At 42.8% G+C, this 21,581-nt stretch overlaps 1 protein-coding gene across 4 annotated transcripts in view; it reads left to right on the plus strand.

Annotated features, from left to right (window-relative positions):
* The first annotated feature begins 2,445 nt into the window (after positions 1-2,445).
* Positions 2,446-21,581, plus strand: part of LOC144696726 (ankyrin repeat and SOCS box protein 15-like) — a 34,371-nt gene continuing 15,235 nt past the window's right edge. Inside the window, exons 1-7 of one of the 4 annotated variants that reach the window (XM_078568381.1) lie at positions 2,446-2,500; positions 4,100-4,244; positions 10,142-10,194; positions 10,368-10,499; positions 11,649-11,807; positions 15,603-15,848; positions 16,382-16,553. In XM_078568381.1, coding sequence (XP_078424507.1) covers positions 4,132-4,244; positions 10,142-10,194; positions 10,368-10,499; positions 11,649-11,807; positions 15,603-15,848; positions 16,382-16,553 — 875 coding nt within the window. In that variant the 5' untranslated portion in view covers positions 2,446-2,500; positions 4,100-4,131. Of the gene's footprint in view, positions 2,501-3,735; positions 3,905-4,099; positions 4,245-10,141; positions 10,195-10,367; positions 10,500-11,648; positions 11,808-15,602; positions 15,849-16,381; positions 16,554-21,581 lie in introns of those variants that run through there. The other 3 variants (XM_078568380.1, XM_078568382.1, XM_078568384.1) reach the window with 3 other exon arrangements.

Genomic DNA, 21,581 nt, shown 5'->3' on the forward strand with positions numbered 1-21,581 from the left:
GCCTTCTGATAGTAAGAAACTTAAAAGCCAGTTGCAACTTTTAAGAACATCTTTTTATTAATAATAAAATATGTATAATCTCACAAAAGTTGGATGACAGTAAAAACATTTATATAGCAACTTTCACAGCATAGATATCTCAAGTGTTTTTGTAGTTAATTATGCATTTTTGAATTTGAGAATAACAAGATCCCACAAACAACAATAAGATACATTGCCAGTCAATCTGCTTTGCTGATGTTGGTATTGACCACCGCATCTTGCTCTTCAAACATTGACATGGGATCTTTTCCCTTCACTCTGGTTATTTAAAGAATGACATTAAAGAACTTAGGATGTTCACTTCATTATTTTGAATCAGATTCATTTATTTGAAAACACAGAGAAGATTAGCATGTGCTAAAACTAAGTCTCATTGTCGCCAATTGACATGTTAATCACATAGATGCATTTATAAATAGAAACACCATGCCAAAAGAGGAGGAAACATAACACACCACATTTTCCACACAAACTACATGCAGTTCATAAAGACTACACCTATTTTAACATTTGGCCCAGTTTGGTTTATACTTCATTTCTGGTATTGGTGGTCATCACACTGTTGACTACATCCTTAATTCAAAATCCAATCTTAAAAAGTGGATCTGTATCACAAGTAAGTTCCCTTCTACTGTACCATAGGATATTTTGTTTTGGAGGAAATGTTGATGAGCCTGATTTTCCTAATTAGGAAGTTTCCTTTTGCAAATACGTAAATTCTGTAAGGATAATAATGCCTAGCATTATCATCCCAGAGGATTTATTATTCATAATGTATATTTTAGTCGTGCATTTTGTTTACTGATTATTTGTTGATGATAAAAATTTCTTAAGTAAGGGCCTTCATCTTTATACTTCATCCATTGTGTAAAGCCAAAAGCAATCTTAGAAGAAAATAATCTACTCAAAATGTAATACACACAATGACAATTAACTATCACAGTTTGATACAATATATATTTGATTTATGCTAAGATTCAGAGATTATGTAGAGTTGCTTCCCTACTCTTGCTACATATTGTTGGAATTAAAAGGCCTGTGCAAGTGCACCAGCAGGATAGTGACACAAAAATGTTGCACTTCAAAAGAGCACACTTTAAAGCGATAAAATGAGGTTTAAAAAGTTAGTCAAAGCGTAATGGTTGCGACGTTGACGGCAGACAGGTGGAAATTAAGGCAATATTGGTGAGGCTACAGTTGAAATACATGCTGGCGAAGTTAAAATGAAAGTGTAGATCGGTTGTAATGACAGCGAAACTGCCATCATTCACTATCACCTGTGAAACTGACAGCAACTTCTGGTGTCAGCACATACGCAATTAAGCACAGAAATCTGGAAGCTGCTGTCAGTCCTTCCCTGCTCCACTGCTGGGTATGCTGTTGATGCCCCCACAGACATCTTTAGAAATCATTAAATTGCTATTAAAAAGGTTCTGTAAAAGTTATGCCTTAGTAATGAGACATACCATGTCACAACTATTACTCAATGACCTCCCTGGCCCTGGAAAACCAATTCTATGTTTGTGGAATGGCAAATTTCTCCATTATAATAACCCCATAGATTTTTAATGCAATTCTTTTTGAAAGTTTGTTTATGGTATTTCGGTTACAAATGTACATGCCTCAATTTTTATTTTGCTCTCTGAAATTTATTTTAAAAAATGAAGGATAATGCATTTTATTTTGTGGTTTGCTGTCTATGAGAATACTTCAATGTGATTGGCTGCTTACACTGTGTGTTGGGATATCTGTTTCTGAATGCTGGGAGATCCCATTGACTTGGCACCAGATTCAAATTAAGGTTAAGAAGGTGAAATCGATGCCACAGATATCTTCATGGGCAGGTTTCTTCAAGGCAAATGGCGAGTGCCATTGCTTTGCCACTGACTGCAAAACCTGGGCTGATGTGAAGTAAGATTGTAAAGAATAACATTAAAGATAAACAAAAAAGTACTTTCCAAAAATAACCAAGGAATCCATAGGCAGGAGTATTGAGAGAAAAAAAGAGACACGAATAGAGACATTGACTGTAAAGTTGCTAGAAACACCTTGAATAAGATTAATATTTTTTCAAATAGATGCACAGTAGTGCAAGTGTTAGTCCTCTTGAAAATGGCTGGGTTGCTGAAGCCTGGGAACAATGAACTAGCAAAGCTATCAAATAATTACTACATAACCCAGGAGGAGGAGAAAATCAGAAATACGATTTCCAGGAATGGCAGAATGAAAAAAAAAACTGATGCAATACGTAGATAACCTCTTTTTGATGGATGAAGTGTCTGTGCCTGTATATTTTTGCTCTCTAACCCACAGTTTCATCAATCACATTCAACCAAAAATAAATCCTTTGAACCACAACTTTGATTTATACAACATATGTAAGGGCAGCACAAGAAAACTGAATACTGAGCCTAAGCTGGAGATAGGAGGAGGTGTGGCCAAAAACATGGTCAAAGAAGTAGGTTTAAGTACGGTCTTTAATGAGGAAAGGGAGGCTGTTGGGTTTATGGAAGAAATTCCAGGCCATGGAGTCAAGGCAGCTAAAGGCACAAGCCCAATGAAGGGGTAAAGGGAGCAGGTTGCATAAGAGGCTGCATGAAAGGAATGGAGAAGCTCCTGAAGAATGGAGATAAGTCTGGGAGGAGAATAGAATCAATGGCAAGGCTACCGTTGTTTGTGGCAGTCAATGGTGGCTTTGGTCTTACTGATGTTTAACTGGAGTTTTATGTGGAAGTAGTTATGGCTCATCCAAGACTGGATATTGGACAAGCAGTCTGAGTACATGGAGACAGTGGAGGGATTGAGGTAGATAGTTAAGAAATAAAGCTAGATATTGTCAGAATATATTTGGTATTGAACCCGAGTCTGTGTTTGATGTCAGCAAGGGGGTAGTACCTGGATAAGGAAGGGAAGGGGCCAATGATAGATTCTTGGGGAGCTCCAAAGGTAAAGGTAGGAAATAGATGGAACTGTTCTGTGTACAAATAGATAGGTAAATATAGAATCAGGCAAGAGGGTAGTCCTACTAAGCTGAGTAATACAGGGGAGGCATTGGAGGAGGATGGTTTGGTTTTCCATGTCAAAGATTATGGAGAAGAGGGATAATGCACTATGATCACAATCACAGAGGCTGCGATTTTTGATTTAGTTGGTGCCTTTTCAGTTAAGTGGCAGAGGTAGAAAGGAAAACTGGAGATGGGATAGTTTGCAAGAACCAAATGATTTAGGGTGGGTTTTCTGAGAAACTGGTTATGTTGGCATTGTTAACATTGAAGAGGGGGAGCAATACCTGAGTTCAGAAAATCACTTAGAATATCAGCATCAGGAGAGGAAGTTGGTGGTCAGCGGTTTGGTAGAAATAGGGTCAAGGGAATAGAGAGGTAGATCTCAAAGAGTGGGCATAACGGAAAATGGAAACAAGACTAGGAATTGATTCAGGGCTAGGGCAAGCAACAGCATAGGAGAAGGGTTTTGTGGGAGACGGATAGAAGCAGAAGGGTGTATGAATGGATTGTCTTAAACTTAGTGACCAAGTAGTCCATTAGCTCTTTGCACTTTTGGAGTACAAAAATTCTTTATTACATAATGTCCCTCCTTCTAAAGCCTCCTCAAAATGTAACCCTTTAATCGACTCATTAGTCATGTTCCCTAACTCTTGTCCAATCAATGCTTGTTATCCAATTATTTTAATTTCTATAATGTGCTTTGGAGCATGTTATTATATTAAATTGGCATTGTTACTGTAAGAAAGGACAAGATGAAAAACTTTTCAAAGTGAACATAAGTTTAAAATCCAAGCAGACATAGGTTCAAAGAACAATTGGCGATATTCCTTGGGAGAGAGATTTAGTGAGAAAGTGGGGTAAGTTTATTTTAAAAGGTATAGGCTTGTGTAAGCGAAATGATCTCTTGTTGCTAAAAGCTCTTATTCTAAATGGCCATTTATAATGTCAGGGAACTCCTCAGTTGAATTCTAGCTTGATAATTCATTGTCAGGCATCAGTTTTCTGATACATAAGTTAACCATTACTCTCTTATTTTATCCCTTCCCTGATAGGTCTTGGTGCAGATTGTCCAATTCACAAGATAATGGATGCAACCACTGATTCAATCAACGACCAACTGTCACAGTATGCAATGCAGCTGAGTATTGAAGAGAGTATCGAAGCCAATAATAACTCATCACCTCAGTACAATGAGAGGTAATTGATGCAAAGCATATTGTGACAAATGATACATCACTCTGACTCCATTTCTCTCTCCCTGTATCTAGGTACCATGCCCTCAGATGGTGTTGACAATCATATATTGTCTATGGTTATGATTGGCAAGGTACTGCAGTGATTTTGCCTTTGCTTTCCAAAGGTGGCTGGCCAGGAATCTCTCCTGCTCTTACCACCTGCCACAGGCATATGTTGGCAGGATTTACAAGTTGATACTCAACCTGTTTGACCACTTTATGAACATACCTTCCATAGCCATCAAGTTTTAGAGCGGGACTTGAACCCAGACCGTCTGGTTCAGAGGCAGGGATGCTACCCACTGTGCTACAAGACCTTCCTTTGACTCCATTTAGTTTAGCTTAAAAAATAGAAAGCAGAGACTAAGGCTAAGGAACAGTTATTCAGACTGGGAGAAGATCGAAAGCAGTGTTCCATATGGGTCAATACTGGGTCCATTGATATTCATAATTTACATTAGTGATTTAGATTTGGCAAAAAGCAGTTCAATATCAAAATTTGCAGGTAATACCAAACTTGGGGGTATGGCAAACACCGAGGAAGAATGCAACATAATATAAGAAGACATTAGAAAACTTGCAGGTTGGGCAGCTAACTGGCAAATGGGATTTTAACACAGATATATTTGAGGTGATGCACTTTGGCAGGAGAAACCTAAAGCTTGGAAAATAAACTAAAGGCCTGAATGTAGTAGAAGACCAAAGGGACCTAGAGGTACAAGTGAACCAATCATTAAAAACAGAAGATCAGTAAAACAATTAAAAATGCCAACAAAATATTGGGATTTATTTCAGAATTTGAAAAACGTGAAGTTGTGTTAAACTTGTATAGAATCATGGTGAGGTAGCACTTAAGAGGACTGTGCACTGTTCTGGTTTCCAAGCTATAGGCAGAATTTTACATCCTATGGGCGGACGCGTGCCTGACCCGATTGGGCGTAAAATTACGTGTGTGTCAGCGTCACGCACTTGTGCAATATTTTGATCGGCGGGTACGTGTGGAGCCACACCCGCCATTAATTAACAGGCCATTTAAGGCCCTTAACAGTCCAACTGATGGCAAATTTTCCTTACCCGTGAAACAGGCAGGTGGCCAGCCAACATTTTCAAAAACCTCATCCAAGAGCAGGATAAAAAGGGTCAGCAGCATTGCCAGTGTGAGTAGTGTGGAGTTTTGGTGATAGTTTGCTGCTGGTTGCTTATTGGTACTTGGCAGCCTCATCGCTGTTTGAGGCTTCATTTCAGGACTTATTGGTGTCTGCAAGGTCTCTGGTGGATTCAGACCGTGTGGACATCCAGGTATAAGACAGTCTTCCGTTATCCTGGTAATGGGGATTGTGGTCTCCGCTGGAGGCACCTCCTCTGAGGAGGAAGAGAGGGGCAGAAGGGGGAGGAGGCCAGGTGTCCCAATGCAACTTCCAGGGGAGCGACCTGTGGGAGAAGAGGTGCTGGCACAAGGGGCGCAGGGCCAGCAGATAGTCAAAGGTGGAAGGGGCCGCAAAAGACGCCACTCTCCTGCTGCCAGGGTTTACAGGCAGCAATGCAGCTACCTCAATATGTCTGAGATGCAAAGCTGAAGGAGGCTCCGCCTCTCAAGGGAAACCGTCACTGCCATTTGTCAGATGATGGGGCCTGAGATCAGCTCCGACTGTGTGGGTTGACACCCCATGCCAGTGGCTCTGTGGGTCACAGTGGCCCTCAATTTCAATGCCTCCGACTCTTTCCAGGGGTCAGTGGGGATCTGTGTGGAGTCTCCCAATCAGCTGTCCACAGTTGCGTCAAGCTGGTGACAGAAGCTCTGTTCAGGTGGGTCTTGATCTTTATTCTTTACTGTACAGACAAGGCTAGCCAGGTTGAGCGAGCCAGAGGCTTTGCAGTGATTGCTGGGTTCCCCTGTGCCCAGGGTGCAATCAACTGCACACATATGGCCGTCAAGGCACCGGCCAGTCAGCCGGGTGCCTTTGTCAACAGGAAGGGCTTCCACTCCATGAACGTGCAGATAGTGTGTGACCACAGGATGCAGATTCTGCAAGTCTGTGCAAGGTACCCTGGCAGTTCCCATGACACTTACATCCCAGACACTCCCAAGTGCCAAGGGTCTTCAGTGCTCCAGCCCGACTTGATGAATGGCTGCTGGGTGACAAGGGCTATCCATTGAAGAGGTGGCTCATGGCGCCTCTTTGCCACCCAAGAACAGAGACAGAGAGCGTTACAAAATGAGTCATGTTTCCACAAGGGCGGTGGTAGAGAGGACCTTATGACCTCTCAAGATGCATCTCTGATGCCTGGACCATTCAGGGGGAGCATTACAATACCCCCCAGAACGGGTGTCACTAATAGTGGTTGCATGCTGCACCCTCCACAATCTGGTACTGGCAAGGGGGGACCCACTGGAGGAAAAGGATTTTAACGCGTTGCACAGGCCACAGATGATGAGTCCAGTAGTGAGTCCAAAGATGAACATGGTGAGGAGAACACTGAGGGCATGGAGCTGGACCTTGGTAACCTGCAGGGACACCTTGATCCAATGCTCCTTTAGCTAGGCTAATGGGGAGGCGGTGGTATAATGGTATTGTCACTTGACTGATATTTCAGAGACCCAGGTTAATACTCCAGGGACCTGGGTTCAATCCCACCACAGCAGATGGTGGAATTTGAATTCAATAAATATCTGGAATTAAGGGTCCATGAAACCATTGTCGATTGTTGTAAAAACCCATCTGGTTCACTAATGTCCTTTAGGGAAGGAAACCTGCCATCCTCACCTGGTCTGGCCTACATGTGACTCCAGACCCACAGCAATGTGGTAGACTCTTAAAAATGCCCTCTCAACAAGGGCAACTAGGGATGGGCAATAAATGCTAGCCAGTGACGCCCACATCCCGTGAGTGAATTAAAAAAAAAGCTACCAAAGATCAGCTTCACCTGCATGCCAGGGCTGCAGCCTCCATCCCAGATGTCTGAAAGGACCCTTTCATTTGAACACAAAGAACACTCGGTGCCTATGCAATAAAGTTCAGAGCCACCTGCATCTAGCATTACATACTGGCATTCCCCAGCACCAATTTTGTCAGGCCATGACGACAAAAACACAATTTATCGCATTCTGACAGTTCAATAGTATCTACATAAACATGCCTGGTCTTCAACCCGTGACCAGTATACATAACGTCAACATAAATGAACATAAAATCATCGATGACCTGTCCCTCTTGTGCTCATGTTGCCTTTAACTCACATTTGTGAGTACTACGTCTTGGTGCTCCCCCTTCGCTGGCACCGGCATTGTAGACAGCCTGTTCATTCTGCTGTCTTTTTGGCTTTGATGACCTTGGTGGTTGCCCTCTGGCCAGTGGACCCTGTGCTGGCCCCACCTGGGAAAGAGCAGCCAGTGCCATGGCTGGCATCTCCCCCATCGCCGCAGCCTCATCAGATGCCACGATCTCTGGCACAGGGGCAGAGGAGCTGCTACCGTCATCCAGAACATCCTGAGAGGAGCCCGCAGAGACAACAAGCAGCTCGTGCGCCAACGTGAGGTCACCCTGGACCTCCCTGCTCACCATTGATGGACGGACACTTAGCTGGGATACTGGGTGCCTCATCTACCTCCCACCTAGACACTGACCACCTGAGGTCAGTGCCTGTGTGAGGGCTTGCAGGTCCGAGCACAACCCCAGGAATCCCTGATTCTGTTCCCGGAGCTGCATCTCCATGAGAGTCGCCACTCTCTCAATGGAGGAGGCAGTGCGCTTGGCCATGAGGGTCAACGCAGTGCTCACGCTCCGCATGGACACCTCCATAACGGAGACCATGGCACACAGACCCTCACGGATCTCCGCCAGATCCTCCCGTACATCTCGCTGGACATCCAGCATCTGCCGCCTAATGGACGCCTCCAGAGGCTCATCATCTGCCTTCGACTGAGCATCGGCCTGGTCCCCAGCAGTCCTCTGACTGCCAGCGCCCTCTCTACCTCTGTTTGCACCTCAAGCAAGTGTGAAGTGCCCTCACAAATGTGTACCGAGATACTAGATCTAATGCCCACCGTGGTGCTGGTATCTGTGCTGGTGCCTGCTTCAGAGAGTGGTTGTGATGCTGGTGTAAATGAAGCCAGGAGGTGGTCCTCCAGTGTCGGGGTGGCCCTTCGGGGTCTGCAGAGCAAACGCCTGCTGGCGAACCTAAAAGGGAGAACAAGGACATGTCATTAGTTAAAGTCATCACACTGTCACTGTGCATGCCTCACAGTGCCCTCGTTTTCCAATGATCAATGGAGACTCCAGGTTTGAGGCTCACATCAATGAAAAGACTGCACTAGAATGGTTGCACAAACCGAAAGTCTCACCTCTGCAATGCACTCTTACCTGCACCCGCCCTCCCCTCTGCCTCTCATCGCCCAGTTACATGGGCCGCGTGCCAACTCTTAAGCTCCAGGGCATCTTGCTCATATCTGGACAGGTTTAGGAGGTTAGAGGGGCCTCTGCCGGTCCACGACCTTTCAATATTGTTGTGGCTGTCTTCTCCTGATTTGCCCACTCTGTACTTGCAGCTGCATTGCAGCCTGGCCAAACCCAGCTGAGGAACACCTGGCAGGGCACTTCCAGGTCATGACCCTCGAGCCGCAAGGCACTCAATCCAAGCAGCCAGGGCTTACCTCCTTGGCCAGCTCCGGTGTCATTGACAGTTGGCACTCAGACTCTAGCGCCCCTGAGGTCCTCAGGGGTGACAGCCACACCTTAAAACTTCTGCACGCTGACCCATGTCAACATGGTCCCCTCCCTTCCTGAGTGCAGCAGGTCATTGAAGCACCTCCGGCGCTGGACCCAGGTGTGCCGTACCACATCATTACTGCAACCTGCTCCCATGCCCTCTTGACGAGGTGTGGTGGCCTCCTCCTCACATCCTTGGGGACAATGGTGTCCCTCCTGGCTGCCACCACCTCCAAGAGGACAGCTAGGCACTCATCAGAAAAGCAGAGGGCCGAGTGTCCACCCTACCTGCCCTCCCGCCTGGCATATCCAGCTGCATTTGAATTCACAGTGAAAGTACAGGATATGTCCTTCCATGGCAGCCTTACCAGGGGCTGCCTGGACCACTTTTATACCAGCTGCTAGGTCGCCATTGGACCAGGCGGCTGACAGGCCCCTGCCCCTGCTTGGCCCTTCTAGCCAGTGCGCAGCCGCGTTGCACGCTGGGTGGGCATTAATTGACCCGCCAGTGTGAAATTGCTGTCGGGGCCCGATCGTTGGCGGCGGACCATTTCCCCACCGCTCCCGGGCCTGCCTGCCCGACAACCTCAAAATTCTGGCCTATTAAAAAGGACAAAGAAGCACTTGAGAAAGTGCAACAAAAAAAATGCAAGATTGGCACCAGAGAAGAATTGAACAGGTTGGCACATTTTTCTGCAGAAAAGAGAAGACTTACAGGAGATATGGCGGCGATCCTAAAAATTATGCATGGGTTGGACAGGATAGATAGGGAGAGAAGTTTTCACTTGTGGGAGAGTTCAAAACTAGAGACCATAACTGCAAGATAGTTACTAATAATTCAATAGGGAAATAAGGAGAAATTCTTTCACTTGGAGAGAGGTTAGAATGTGGAACTGACTATGACAGGAAGTGGGTGAGGCAAATAGTTTAAGATGCTTTCAAAGACAAGTACATGAGAGAACAAAAGGGATAGAAAGATATGTTGAAAGGCTAAGTTGAGGTAGATGGAATGGGAGGAGAATTGATTGGAGTATTACCACCAGCAGAGACTAGTCAAGCTGTGTGGCCTGTTCCACTGTTGTTTATTTATTGTAACCATTTTCATCAATTCAGAATTGGGGTCCTCATTCACCTTGTGCCATTTCTGTTATAGATTTCTATCACCCAGCCAAGAAAACAGACAAATAGTGGAATCAATCAGACAAGGTACAGTGTTACAGCGTCTGACCTGCACGCCATGTGATTTGTCGTGTTGTAGTTCTTAATAATATGAACATATGAATTTGGAGCAGGAATAGGCCATTTGGCCCCTTAAGCCTGCTCTGCCATTCAATAAGATCATGACTAACAGTAAAAGCTTTTCCATTCATTTTTCCCAGGAGAAGTCTTTGCTCTACAACAGTTGATTAAACATAAATTTGCTTTCGATGAAGCAGATGAGAAGGGATGGTTTCCACTGCATGAAGCTGCTGTCCAGCCCATTCAACAAGTGCTTGAGGTTGTACTGGACTGTGAGTTGACATTAGATACCAGGCCATAATGTGGTGGAACATTATGAATCTTTTTCTATTTAAAATAAAATACATTACTCACCACACCGTTCCCCCCACCCGCCCCGGATGTTGAGGCCAACTACCATACCGACATTGAGTCCAAAGCACAGAAACAGACCATTCAGCTCAGCTGGTCTGTGCCAATGTCTAAGATCCACGTGAGCCTCCTCCCATCCTTCTTCATCTAATCCAATCAGCATGACCTCCGATCCCCTTCTCCCTCATGTGCTTATCTAGCTTCCCTTTAATCAGTGGTATTCACCTCAACTGCTCATTATGGATTAACAGCTGCCCTGGTTGCAATAAATGGTGGAATTTTCCTTGCCCATTGGCGTCAGGCATTATGGCGGGCTTGAGCAGATAATATGGCAGGAAGGCCAAAAATCGGTTTCACCCCTTGTGAAACCACTTTGCGATGGTCTGCTCCGCCTGTCAATGGCGGCTGCTTTTCCTGCCACTGGACATCGGGAACTTCATTTTAATACATCTGCATACCATTATAAGCCCTGTTCGCCGGAATCAGACCCCCACATCAAATTTACCACCTAGATCAACGGAAAAACACCAGTGCAGAACATGTCTTGACAAGTGTGACGTACAGAAATCAGAACTTACCATCATCCTCTTTTTGCACTGGGTGGCTGTCCTTTATTTCCCACCTGCTACTGCACTTAGTGCGAACCTGGGACGATTCCACCCAAAATCAATCAACATGAAAAAGAATCAAACTTGGGATGCCCCTGGACGTATGGTTTAGGGATCATATCCTACCTCTGGAAGAACAATAGGATTTTGATTGAAATGTGACATTTTCCAGGCATTGGGATATCGTTATATTGCACCTTTAATTGCATATTTCTGAAATTGTCACCTCATCAATTTGCTGTATCACAAATGCTGTGATGTCTTTTTCACTGGAATCACAAAATCACTGCCCGACCTTGGTATTTGAGTCTATTCTGTGAGTAGCCTTTTGTACTACATTGGTTCCCACTCTCAAGCCAATATGAGCCTATATTCATCGTTATTAATGGGAAGTATGGTTGGATAAAAACGCAGATCAGTGTATAAATTTATCCATTTATTTTTCTAAATTGTTAATTGCAGCATCTTATAAAACAATTTGGCAACAGAGGACTGAAGCTGGGGATACCCCACTTACTTTGGCTGCTACAGCTGGGATATTAGGGAATGTGCAAGCTCTTTTGGAGAAGCGGATCTGTCCCAATGTCACTAACAACAGGGGAGAAACACCACTATTAATTGGTAAGTAGATTTTTTTAACCTTTTGAATGTTAGTTTGCTTTTCCCCATCCCCTCCTTTCCTGTCTTCTTGCTGGGGTATGGACTAAATGCTAGGAGAGGGGCACTTCAAACTCAAACTGATTGTGTTCTCACCTAACATCCGCACATGTGCATTTCTAGCAGAGCTGCTGATTTACCTTTCGATTAAAAACCAGCCAGAAATGGGTGGAGCCTTATTAATGTTTGCAAATTGGGAGGCAAAAAACACAGTCATTCTATTCTTTGATTGAAGGTCGATAGGAACTCCATAAAAAAAGTGCATATGGTCATTTACATTGTTTCAACAGAACTTCCAGCCAATCTTCTGTCAAAATTAGATCAGGAGAAGCCCCATGAAATTCTAGATGGAAATAGGGAACCGACATTCCTAAAACATTTCCATTAAGGCTAAGTGGGTTTACAAAGTTCCTAGGGACCCAGTTGACCCTGGATTTTGTGAACGTTTTATAAAGCAGGTTTGACATGACACTGGACTTATACTCAATGTAATGTCATGCCAAAATGAATTGAGACTACTCCTTTCTGTGATTGGGCTCTGGCACTTGAGTCACACAGACAGTATGGGCCTACATTCTCTTCACACCAGTGTTAAACTTGCACTGCAAATACATTCTTATGTGAATAATTTATTTCTAATTTTAAGGCCAATCTATTTATCGAACAAAAAGTTATATTTAACAACCAATGTCAGTACAGATCATGATGGTTATGCAGAACAATCGCGTCTTATGACGTGTGATAACATTCACCCAAGAAAAATAACAAATAGATCATTATTATGGCTTTATCCAGAACAAATTTGCAGTTGATTATAATTCAAATTTTCTGTCCCAGGCATATATATACTAAAATAATGCCTTTAGCAATTGCTCTGCCTGAAATTTGTTCCATCTGTTATACCATTTGAAATCCCATGGGATTTAAATGCAGCTGCTAATCTTTGAATAGACACCCTGTTCTATAGATGCACAGTGTTGCATTATTGCACTTGTCCACATGAGAAAGTGTTATTGAACAACTTTGGCTGAGGGATCATAAACTATTAACATATTATGAATACAGTCTAAAATATGACAACTGTAAGAGACTTACAACTGCAGAACAATAACAGCAGTGTAAAGGACAGTGTTCCAGCCTCATTCTGAAGTCTGCCACAATTATTACAAAGTGCAGTTAAAAGGGTTACTTTAGTGGGGGGTTATCTGCCTGGTTTGAATTCTGGGAAACCCTGTTCTGAAGACTCAAGTCTTGAACTTCTGGGAATGGAATAATTTGCAGTGCAAATTCACAAAAACTACATATAACATTGCTGAAAGTTTTTATATTTGATTTTGTTTTTATTTTCATATTGGTCTTAAAACAAATGTAATGGAACTGGTCGGACGGCATCAGTAATGCAAATCACTCAGCACACCATTGCTTGATTCTCTTTGTGGAAATAGTTTTGTCGGATATTTCAGTTTGCAATTATCTATCATTAAATGGTCGTTGTGCTGCTGTCTGCCTCTTTGTTTTCTTTAAGGTGTATATCATGGAGGATAGTGGAAAGCTATTTAGTGGACTACAAGGCATTAAACTCATTGAGGGAATACTGTGGCACCATGCAATGTAAATATGAAGCTCAAACATGATTGAAAATGGAACTGCATTGGAAGTTACACATCAAACCATCCACTAATCGTTATATGGCATCCATTGTCTCAACTAATTCCTTGAAAACTCCTTTTTTTCCAATGCACCAGTCTCTTCCGTATTGCAGGAAATGCTCAAGTGCTGTGTTGCAGCACCCAAAGGGTGACTTGAATCTTTAAGGCTGAACCAGAAGCCTTGCTAAGTGTCTGAAGTGGAAGCGTTACCATCCTTCCTCCCTAACAGGTGACAGCAGGATGAGTTGTTGGTCGTGAAATGTATTTTTGAGACCCTGCATAGTCTACAGAAAAATATGGATCATAACTTACAGATTTATTATTCATGTAATTACTGATTGGAACAGGTTCTGCAGAGAGTTTGGGGAATTGGAAAATTCTTTTTTTCAGGATAAATTTCCTGCCTGGTGGAGTGGAGCCTGGAACGACAAAGGTCATTCTTTTTGCTCGCTGTTCTAACTCATAACTCTTCAATCAATGTTTTCTCACTTATTTATATAATCATTCTTAAAACCTCGTATTTACACTGGAATCACCATAAGTGGTAGAGATCACTAAGAGTGAATTTGTAAATCACCCAATAGAGGGCGATCTGTTACTGTATGTTTCAATCTCAAGCCTGAGTTTATGGATATCACAGCCCCATATAAGAAATAGAACTATCTCATTATCTCATAGCGTACATCATTGGCAAGCCCTCAATACGCAAGTAAGATTGTTTCTCAGTATAACATTTGAGCTTTAAGATTTGCCATGTCTTTGAATTATTTAGATTATTTAGAGCAACAGACATTACCACAAAGCTAGCTAACACATGAAAAACAAATTGATGGTACTCCAGCTTCTCCCTAGTCAAGAAGCATCGATTGAATAGTTCTAGAGAGAATGTAGACTATGTATACCTATTTCATAAAGTATAAAATGCAACATTGGCAAGCATAGAATATCATACTGGAAATGAGGCCCTGTATTGGCTATATTCAGTCTTGTACTAAAAGGACTGAGATGTATAAGATTATTCCACTGCACATCTTGAAATCCTTGTCAAAGGGGAGGTTAAGGCACAGTTAAGTGCTGTCACCACACAAAGTACTCAACCAGAATATTTGGGATTGGCATGAGCATTCACTGCTCCCTTACAGACTGTGCTTATGGAGAGTGTGCTTTTCAAATCTATGAAAAATTATTTAAGGGGGATTATATGTTACATGATAAAAGATGAATAATTGCCTCAATGTTGACTGGGACAAGTTTTGTGAGCAAGATGGGGAAAAGTTTTGGTCTGTGCAATTTTAACAGCACAGCATACGTCTTTTTTTCCAGCACGTTCACCACCCAGAAGCCAACCTGATTCCCAGGCTTGGCTCCCTGTTGTATGGGGAGAATCTGGAGGAGGCCGCAGACCAGGAGGAAGTAGAGAAACTCCAGCTGAGTTAGTGGGAGAATGGTGTGGGGAGTGAGAGGCTGCCCAGTCCTTAGGGTGGTTGGTGATCCTGGAACAGGGAAGGGTGGTCACAGAGAGCACAGCTCAGTGGTGGTCAGGAATTCAGGTAAGCTTGGTGTGCTGGGAGGGAGGACTCCTGCTCCACCTGGTGTACAAAACAGTCCTATCCTCCCTTCAGCTGCCTGGTTTCCAGATGCATGGGAAAACCAGCCAACCAGGATTAAACCAAAACAATGGGTTAAATCAAAGACATGCAGCCTAATTATAATGTATGATTGGCCAAGCCATCTCGTCAGAGCAGGTTGGCAGCAGTCTCACCATCCTGCCTCCATTAAAATCTGAAAGCGGGCAATTTGGAGGCAGTTTCAAGATTCTTTTAAAGCTTTCACTCCTCACCTGACCCAAAGCAACCCATTTTTGGGATCTAAACTTCTCCCCAATGTCTCTGAGTGTGTTAGAGCATCTTGAGCTTCCGATTACCATCATTAACCTTGGGCTTTGTTGTCACTATTTCTGATATCATCAAGCCCCATTGAAATGTGAAGTGACCCTGCACTAACTGTTCATCCATTAGGAATCTTCTACATATTTATTCAGTTTCAATCAGTATTTCAAAAAAAAAGTTTACATTTCTTCTAGTTTTTCTGTCTGCTGTTTATTTTTAAGCTGTGAGGAAGAATTCCCTTGAAATGGTATCAGTGCTGCTACAACATGGGGCACTCATAAACCGGCCCTGTGTTAGAAGATGGACGGCAATGCATGAAGCAGCCAAACAAGGGCATGATGAGATGCTGGCACTCCTGCTGAGAAACAATGGGAGCGTTAATCAGAAGGATGGGTACGGAATAACTCCCGTTGCTATTGCTGCTACATTTGGACACTGCAGTGTAATGGAGCATCTAATTCATAAAGGTACCATAAGAAAATGTCACTTGCATTAATATGGCTTACAGAAGAACATAAGGAACAGGAGTTGGCCATTCATCCCCTTGAGCTTGCACTGCCACTCAGTAAGATCATGGTGGATTTTCTACATCCACTCCACCTTCCCGCTCTATCCCCATATCCTTTGATTGCCTTAGTATCTAAAAATGTATCGATCTGTCTTAAAATATGCTCAAGAAACCGTGCATCCACAAACCTCTGAGGTAGAGAAAACCTAAACCCACAAACCTCTGAATGATGGAATTTCCCCTCACCTCAGTCCTAAATGGTTGACCCCTTATCCTGAAACCAAGACTCCAGCCTGAAGAAACAAACTCTCAGCATCTATCCTGTCGCACTCTCTTAGAGTTTCAATGAGATCATCTCTCATTCTTCTAAACTCCAGAGAATATAGGCTCAATTGCTCTTTATATTCGTGGAATCAATCTAGTGAACCTGCAGGATGTGTGACTTTTATTCAGGTTGCTTATTTCAGCTGGAATGCCTTATTTTGCCTGCAGGGGGTGATGTGCATGCTCAAGCGGATGATGGCGCCTCTGTATTGTTTGAAGCAGCTGAAGGTGGGAATCCAGATTGTATCACCATCCTGCTGGAGTATGGAGCCAATCCCAATGAACCAGACAACTCAGGCCACCTTCCAATCCACAGGGCGGCACAGGAGGGACATTACTTGTGAGTAATAGAGCATCTCATTAAAGCACATGCACTGAAACCAATACCCTGCTTTGGCTCAGCTGGTTGACAGTTATTATGAAATCTTGGTGGGTCTTTGCTCTGATGGCTCAATGAGTTTGTTCAGTGAGTAGCTAAACCATACAGATTAGGAAGATTCCAGGTTTGGTCTGTGCTGGGTTAACTAGGTGGAGGCCCTATTTGGCCTCTGCTCCCTTGGGTTAAGGAGCTGTAATTTAGCACAATCTCCCACTCTTGGTCACTAACCAATCACTCCTGCTGCAAATGCATTTGTTGAGTGAAGTCAGTGCTGAGCTTGACTTGATGCCCTATAATTGAGTAGCTTGTTGAAACCCACTATCAAAGCTTACACATGATGACTGGTCACTGGGGCAAGTATCATAAGAAGAACACAAAATCATACTGCAGCTAGGTGACACTACTCAGGAGAGGAGAGAGGGGAGAAACTGACAAAGAGAAGCTAAGTGCATATATTAATGAGCAAAGTGAAAAAAACTGTATCACTGATGGATGACATTGACGAGTAAAGTGTTCGTAGAGAACGGTTGTTTAATAAAAAGAATTTCACATTTGGGATAGGGAAATTTATTATACAGTTCCTTAGATCAGATCATTTTTCTTCTTACTCCATTCATGTTTGATGAAACTGCTTTTGATTTTTGATCTGTTCTGGCATAGCCGATGGTAAATGCTGAGTTGTTCAAACCCCAGAGGGAAACTTGAAACAGCTACCACAACTAATTTCGCAATTTGTATGTTTCGAGATGCGGGCTTTGAATTCAGTAGTAATAAGACCACCAAGTCTTATAGGTTTTTACAAAACTAGATTAAACATTTATTAACAAAAAAATGATTTTTTTAAGCACATACATATGTCTACAAATTACTACTATAATAACTTCTAAATCCCCTAATGAATCTGACTCCCAGCTACACTTCCGTTAAGGCAACAGTAAGACACATAGATTTTAAAAGGCCCAGGCAAAGAAACATGATATACCCTGAACAATCCAATTCAAAGTGAGTTTTCTTAACTTCAGTTCGCTGTAGACAGCAGCTTGAGGCTTAGATGCTGAAGGCGTTTCACTGTTGTTAGATCTTAGAATTCCCTGTCTTTACACACAGCCTTCTCTCCTTTAAATATATTTTCCCCTTTGAATGAAAATTCCCATTGTTTCACTATGTCTTTGGACTTTACTTCCCTGATCATAAAAATCTCTCATGGTACTAATTTTACCAGTAATCATTGGGAAGAATAAACACACTGTTTCTGAACTTCACCTGGCTAGGTGACACATTTCACCCCTCCTTTGAAAACAATCTAGTCTAGTTTATTTAAAAATGCAAATGTCCTTTTACACCTTACATTCTAAACTTCCCCCATACCTACTTAATATTTCAAACCTAGCTTATCTCCCAAAACACCAAAGCCTTCAGATCAGTTGCCTTCAATCCAATTAAGTCTCACACACACACAGACACATGCAGACACACATGCAGACACAGATACCATTATTTTACAATACCAATAACAGTTTTATATCTTCATGACAGATCTAGAGATGAACCAGAGTCTACTTGCACCATTTTTGATTCAATAATATCATATAATTTCTCTAATTATGTGATGGAAAAACAGAATAAAACAATTTGTCAAACTCTTTTTTTAGTAAAAATATCATACATTGTATTTGCTTGGATGTTGGTTCATATATCCTTAATGTGTACCTTCAAAGAAGTGCTGTGAATCAAAGTTAAGAATCAAGCTAATTTGATCACCAGATTTTATCTGAGACTGTGAATCATTTGGCAGAAGGCTGCTCAGCAGGCCAGGAGCAGCTATGAATTGAGAGCAGCCAAGGACATCAGAGTGGAGGTCAGCTTGTACATCTATCACTAATCCTTTGAGAAATAATAATCATGAGTAGCATACAGCTATTTATATCTCCATTACAGTGCATTACATGTTTCACATTAAAAAGGAAATTGAGCAACAAAAGGTTTAGAATTCTTCCCTCCCGACACTTTGGGGATAATTTTAACTAAACCCACTGGGCACAATGTCCGCAGGATTGAGTTGGATATTGGTTTTATATCTCACCCAATATTGCTTCATTGACTTCAATACAGAGCAAAATCAGACAGCATCCCACTCAATCCCATTAGCTTCCTAACTGATATGTTAGGTTAAAATCTCTTCCATAGTACTTGACGATAAAAGAGTGAGGTTTTGAGTCAGGAGTTGATGGCTGTGGACTCCCTGATCTATTGGTCTCAATGGGTTTGAAGATCTGTCATTAACCCTTTGCTCATCCCACTATGTGAAGCATCACACCGGGAAAAAAAACTTGAGACAGGGTCAAGCACTGTTGGCACAATAATCTTTCATCACAGCTCATCGTCACCAATAATACCAACCCACTTTTTTGTGTGTGTTATGATCCTGGACCAGAATCCCACACCCCAACCCTCCCCCACCCAAGTTTTTTGATATGACCCAGTTAGGGACCAGTAATTTTTTGTTTAAAATAGACAAAGTTTGAGATCCAAGACACTTGCTAAGAGAATAAAGCCACAAGATTCCATGGTTTTTGAACAAACAAAATAAACTTTACTATAGAAGTCAGAAAGATAAAACAATTTACAATATCTATCTTACATTCTAACATTCAGGGTTAATATGAGGTACATGTAAATTAACAGACAGACTGTGGGCGAACACACTACACTGCACAATAAATGTCAGATGTGACCAAAACAGATCCCACAGATTTCTCAGTAACCCACCCAGATGTCAGTAAAAATTGTGAGTCAACCAATCTCATTGGGGAGAATTTTCTCCCTGTCGGGGCGGCTGAGTGGGAACGGGTGTGGGTGGGCGCACAGCCAATCGCCGCCCGTGATCGGCTATGTGCCGCCATTTTGGACCACCCAGCATGACGTGCACCCGGAAACGCTGAGCCCTCCCTGTACGGAGGAGTAGGCTGAGCCGGGGCCTGTGCGAAAGAGCGCAGAAATCTTCCTGAGGCATAGAGCTGCCTCAAGGAGATTAGTTTGAATTTGAAAAATTTAAATAAAGAAAAATATAATTTTTAAGACTTGTCCCCTCATGTGACAGTACCAAATGAGCTGAGACATGTCTATGAATTTTATTAAAATTTTTATTAAACTTTAAAAACCTGCATGAAACGTCATCCCGCCCGTGGATGAGGCTTCATGATAAATGCGAAGGCCGCCTGGGCTCTTCACCTGCCCACCAACCTTAGGGTTGGACGGCAGCTCTGTTAATTAGTTTAATTTTTTATTTAAATGGCCTTAATGGGCCTTTGACAGTCCGGCGGGCGCACAGCCGACTCCGGTGCGCGCCCGCCGAACTGAAGATCTGAATGACTCGCAGTGACGTCGGGATGCACGCCCAACGTAACCGTGCATCATTTTATGAGTTGGCAAGTGGGGCCTGCCCCCGCAAGCCGACCCGAAAATTCTGGCCATTGAAACTCTGACTCTTTCACAAGGGATTCCAGTCTTTATTTTTAAAGATCTGGCCTTAGAATTCTGCCTAAAAGTCATTCTGACTCAGACTGCTTCAATGACTGTGAGCCTCACAGGGATCTGATCTCATCTCCTGGGACTCCATTCTCCTGGATTCCCAAGTCTACACTCCAGCACCAACTCACAAGCACAGTTTCAGCTGTTCACCATACTGAGCAGAATACTGCTCCAAAGGGTTACCTTTGCCCTTACGGCCTGGAATCAGGTAGCCTGGAATCAGCAAAATTCCGCTGCCCTCTCAGATCTCAGGGCATCTCCCAAGCCCTCATTACTTAAAGCCTGCATATCGCAGCACTTTTACTACTTGGAGACCCTCTTTGCTCTTCTCCCCGGTGGTTCCTACTGATGGTATCCTCCTCCCCGTGGCTCCTTCCCCGGTTCTCTCTCTTTAACTGGGACCTCTCTTGGGATCTCATTTTGGTTCCGTCTTTGTGACTTCTCCATCCCCTCTCCCTGTCCCTTGATGTGGTGCCCTGCTCCTGGGTCACATGATCTTTTTTTCCCTTTCTTCACGCAGGCGCACTGGGCCCTTGCCTTCAGCCTGAAGAATTACAAATGTGCATGCCGCTCCCATTCCGCGCATGAACGCAAACTCGTAGTTCCCAACCTCTGCCCAACAAGGTAAGTTTGGATCTCGTAACATATGATTTGCATATTGCAAAGAGAAGAAAATAAGGCAACAGAAACCTCAACCCTTTGATATATCTAAGAATGGATTTCTGAACATAATCATAAGACAGTAATCGCATCAAATGGCGCCAGGTGATCTAGCTTGTGTGTTTATATTTGTCACCTGATCTCTAAGTTAACATTATAATCTTCATATTATACTAAAGTGTCCTTTTTAAAAAGTATCTATTGTCCCTTTTGACAGATGTTTTATTTGTTTTGGGGTGAATTTCTGTTCAAACAGTGACTATTAAAGGGACATGGACTGTTCATTTGATGCATGTTACTGGTGAGCAATAATGAAATAATTGATGTAGCATTTCAGACCAGCAAAACAATTAAAAATGCTATTAAAGTACTGAGATTTATTTCTAGGGGCATAGAATCTAAAAAAAGTGAAGTTATATTAAACTTGTGTAGAACCCTGGTCAGGTCACATTTAGGGTACTGTGCACAGTACTGGTCGGTATTCTGTAAGGAAAAGGACATAAAAGCACTGGAGTGCAAAAGAGATTTTCAAGAATGGTACCAGGACTGAGAGATTACTGCTATCAGGAAATATTATAGATGTTGGGCTTTTTTTCTTTAGAGGAGACATGATGGCAATCTTAAAACTAAGAATGGGTTGGACAGAGTAGATATGGAGAGAATGTTTCTGCTTGTGGGAGAATCGAAAACTAGGGATCATAAATACAAGATAGTTACTAATAAATCCAATAGGGAAATAAGGAGAAATTTCTTTACTCAGAGAGTGGGTAAAATGCAGAACTCACTATCACAGGAAAT

The sequence above is a fragment of the Cetorhinus maximus genome, chromosome 22 (genome assembly GCF_964194155.1).
Source record: "Cetorhinus maximus chromosome 22, sCetMax3.hap1.1, whole genome shotgun sequence".
NCBI classification, from domain to species: domain Eukaryota; kingdom Metazoa; phylum Chordata; class Chondrichthyes; order Lamniformes; family Cetorhinidae; genus Cetorhinus; species Cetorhinus maximus.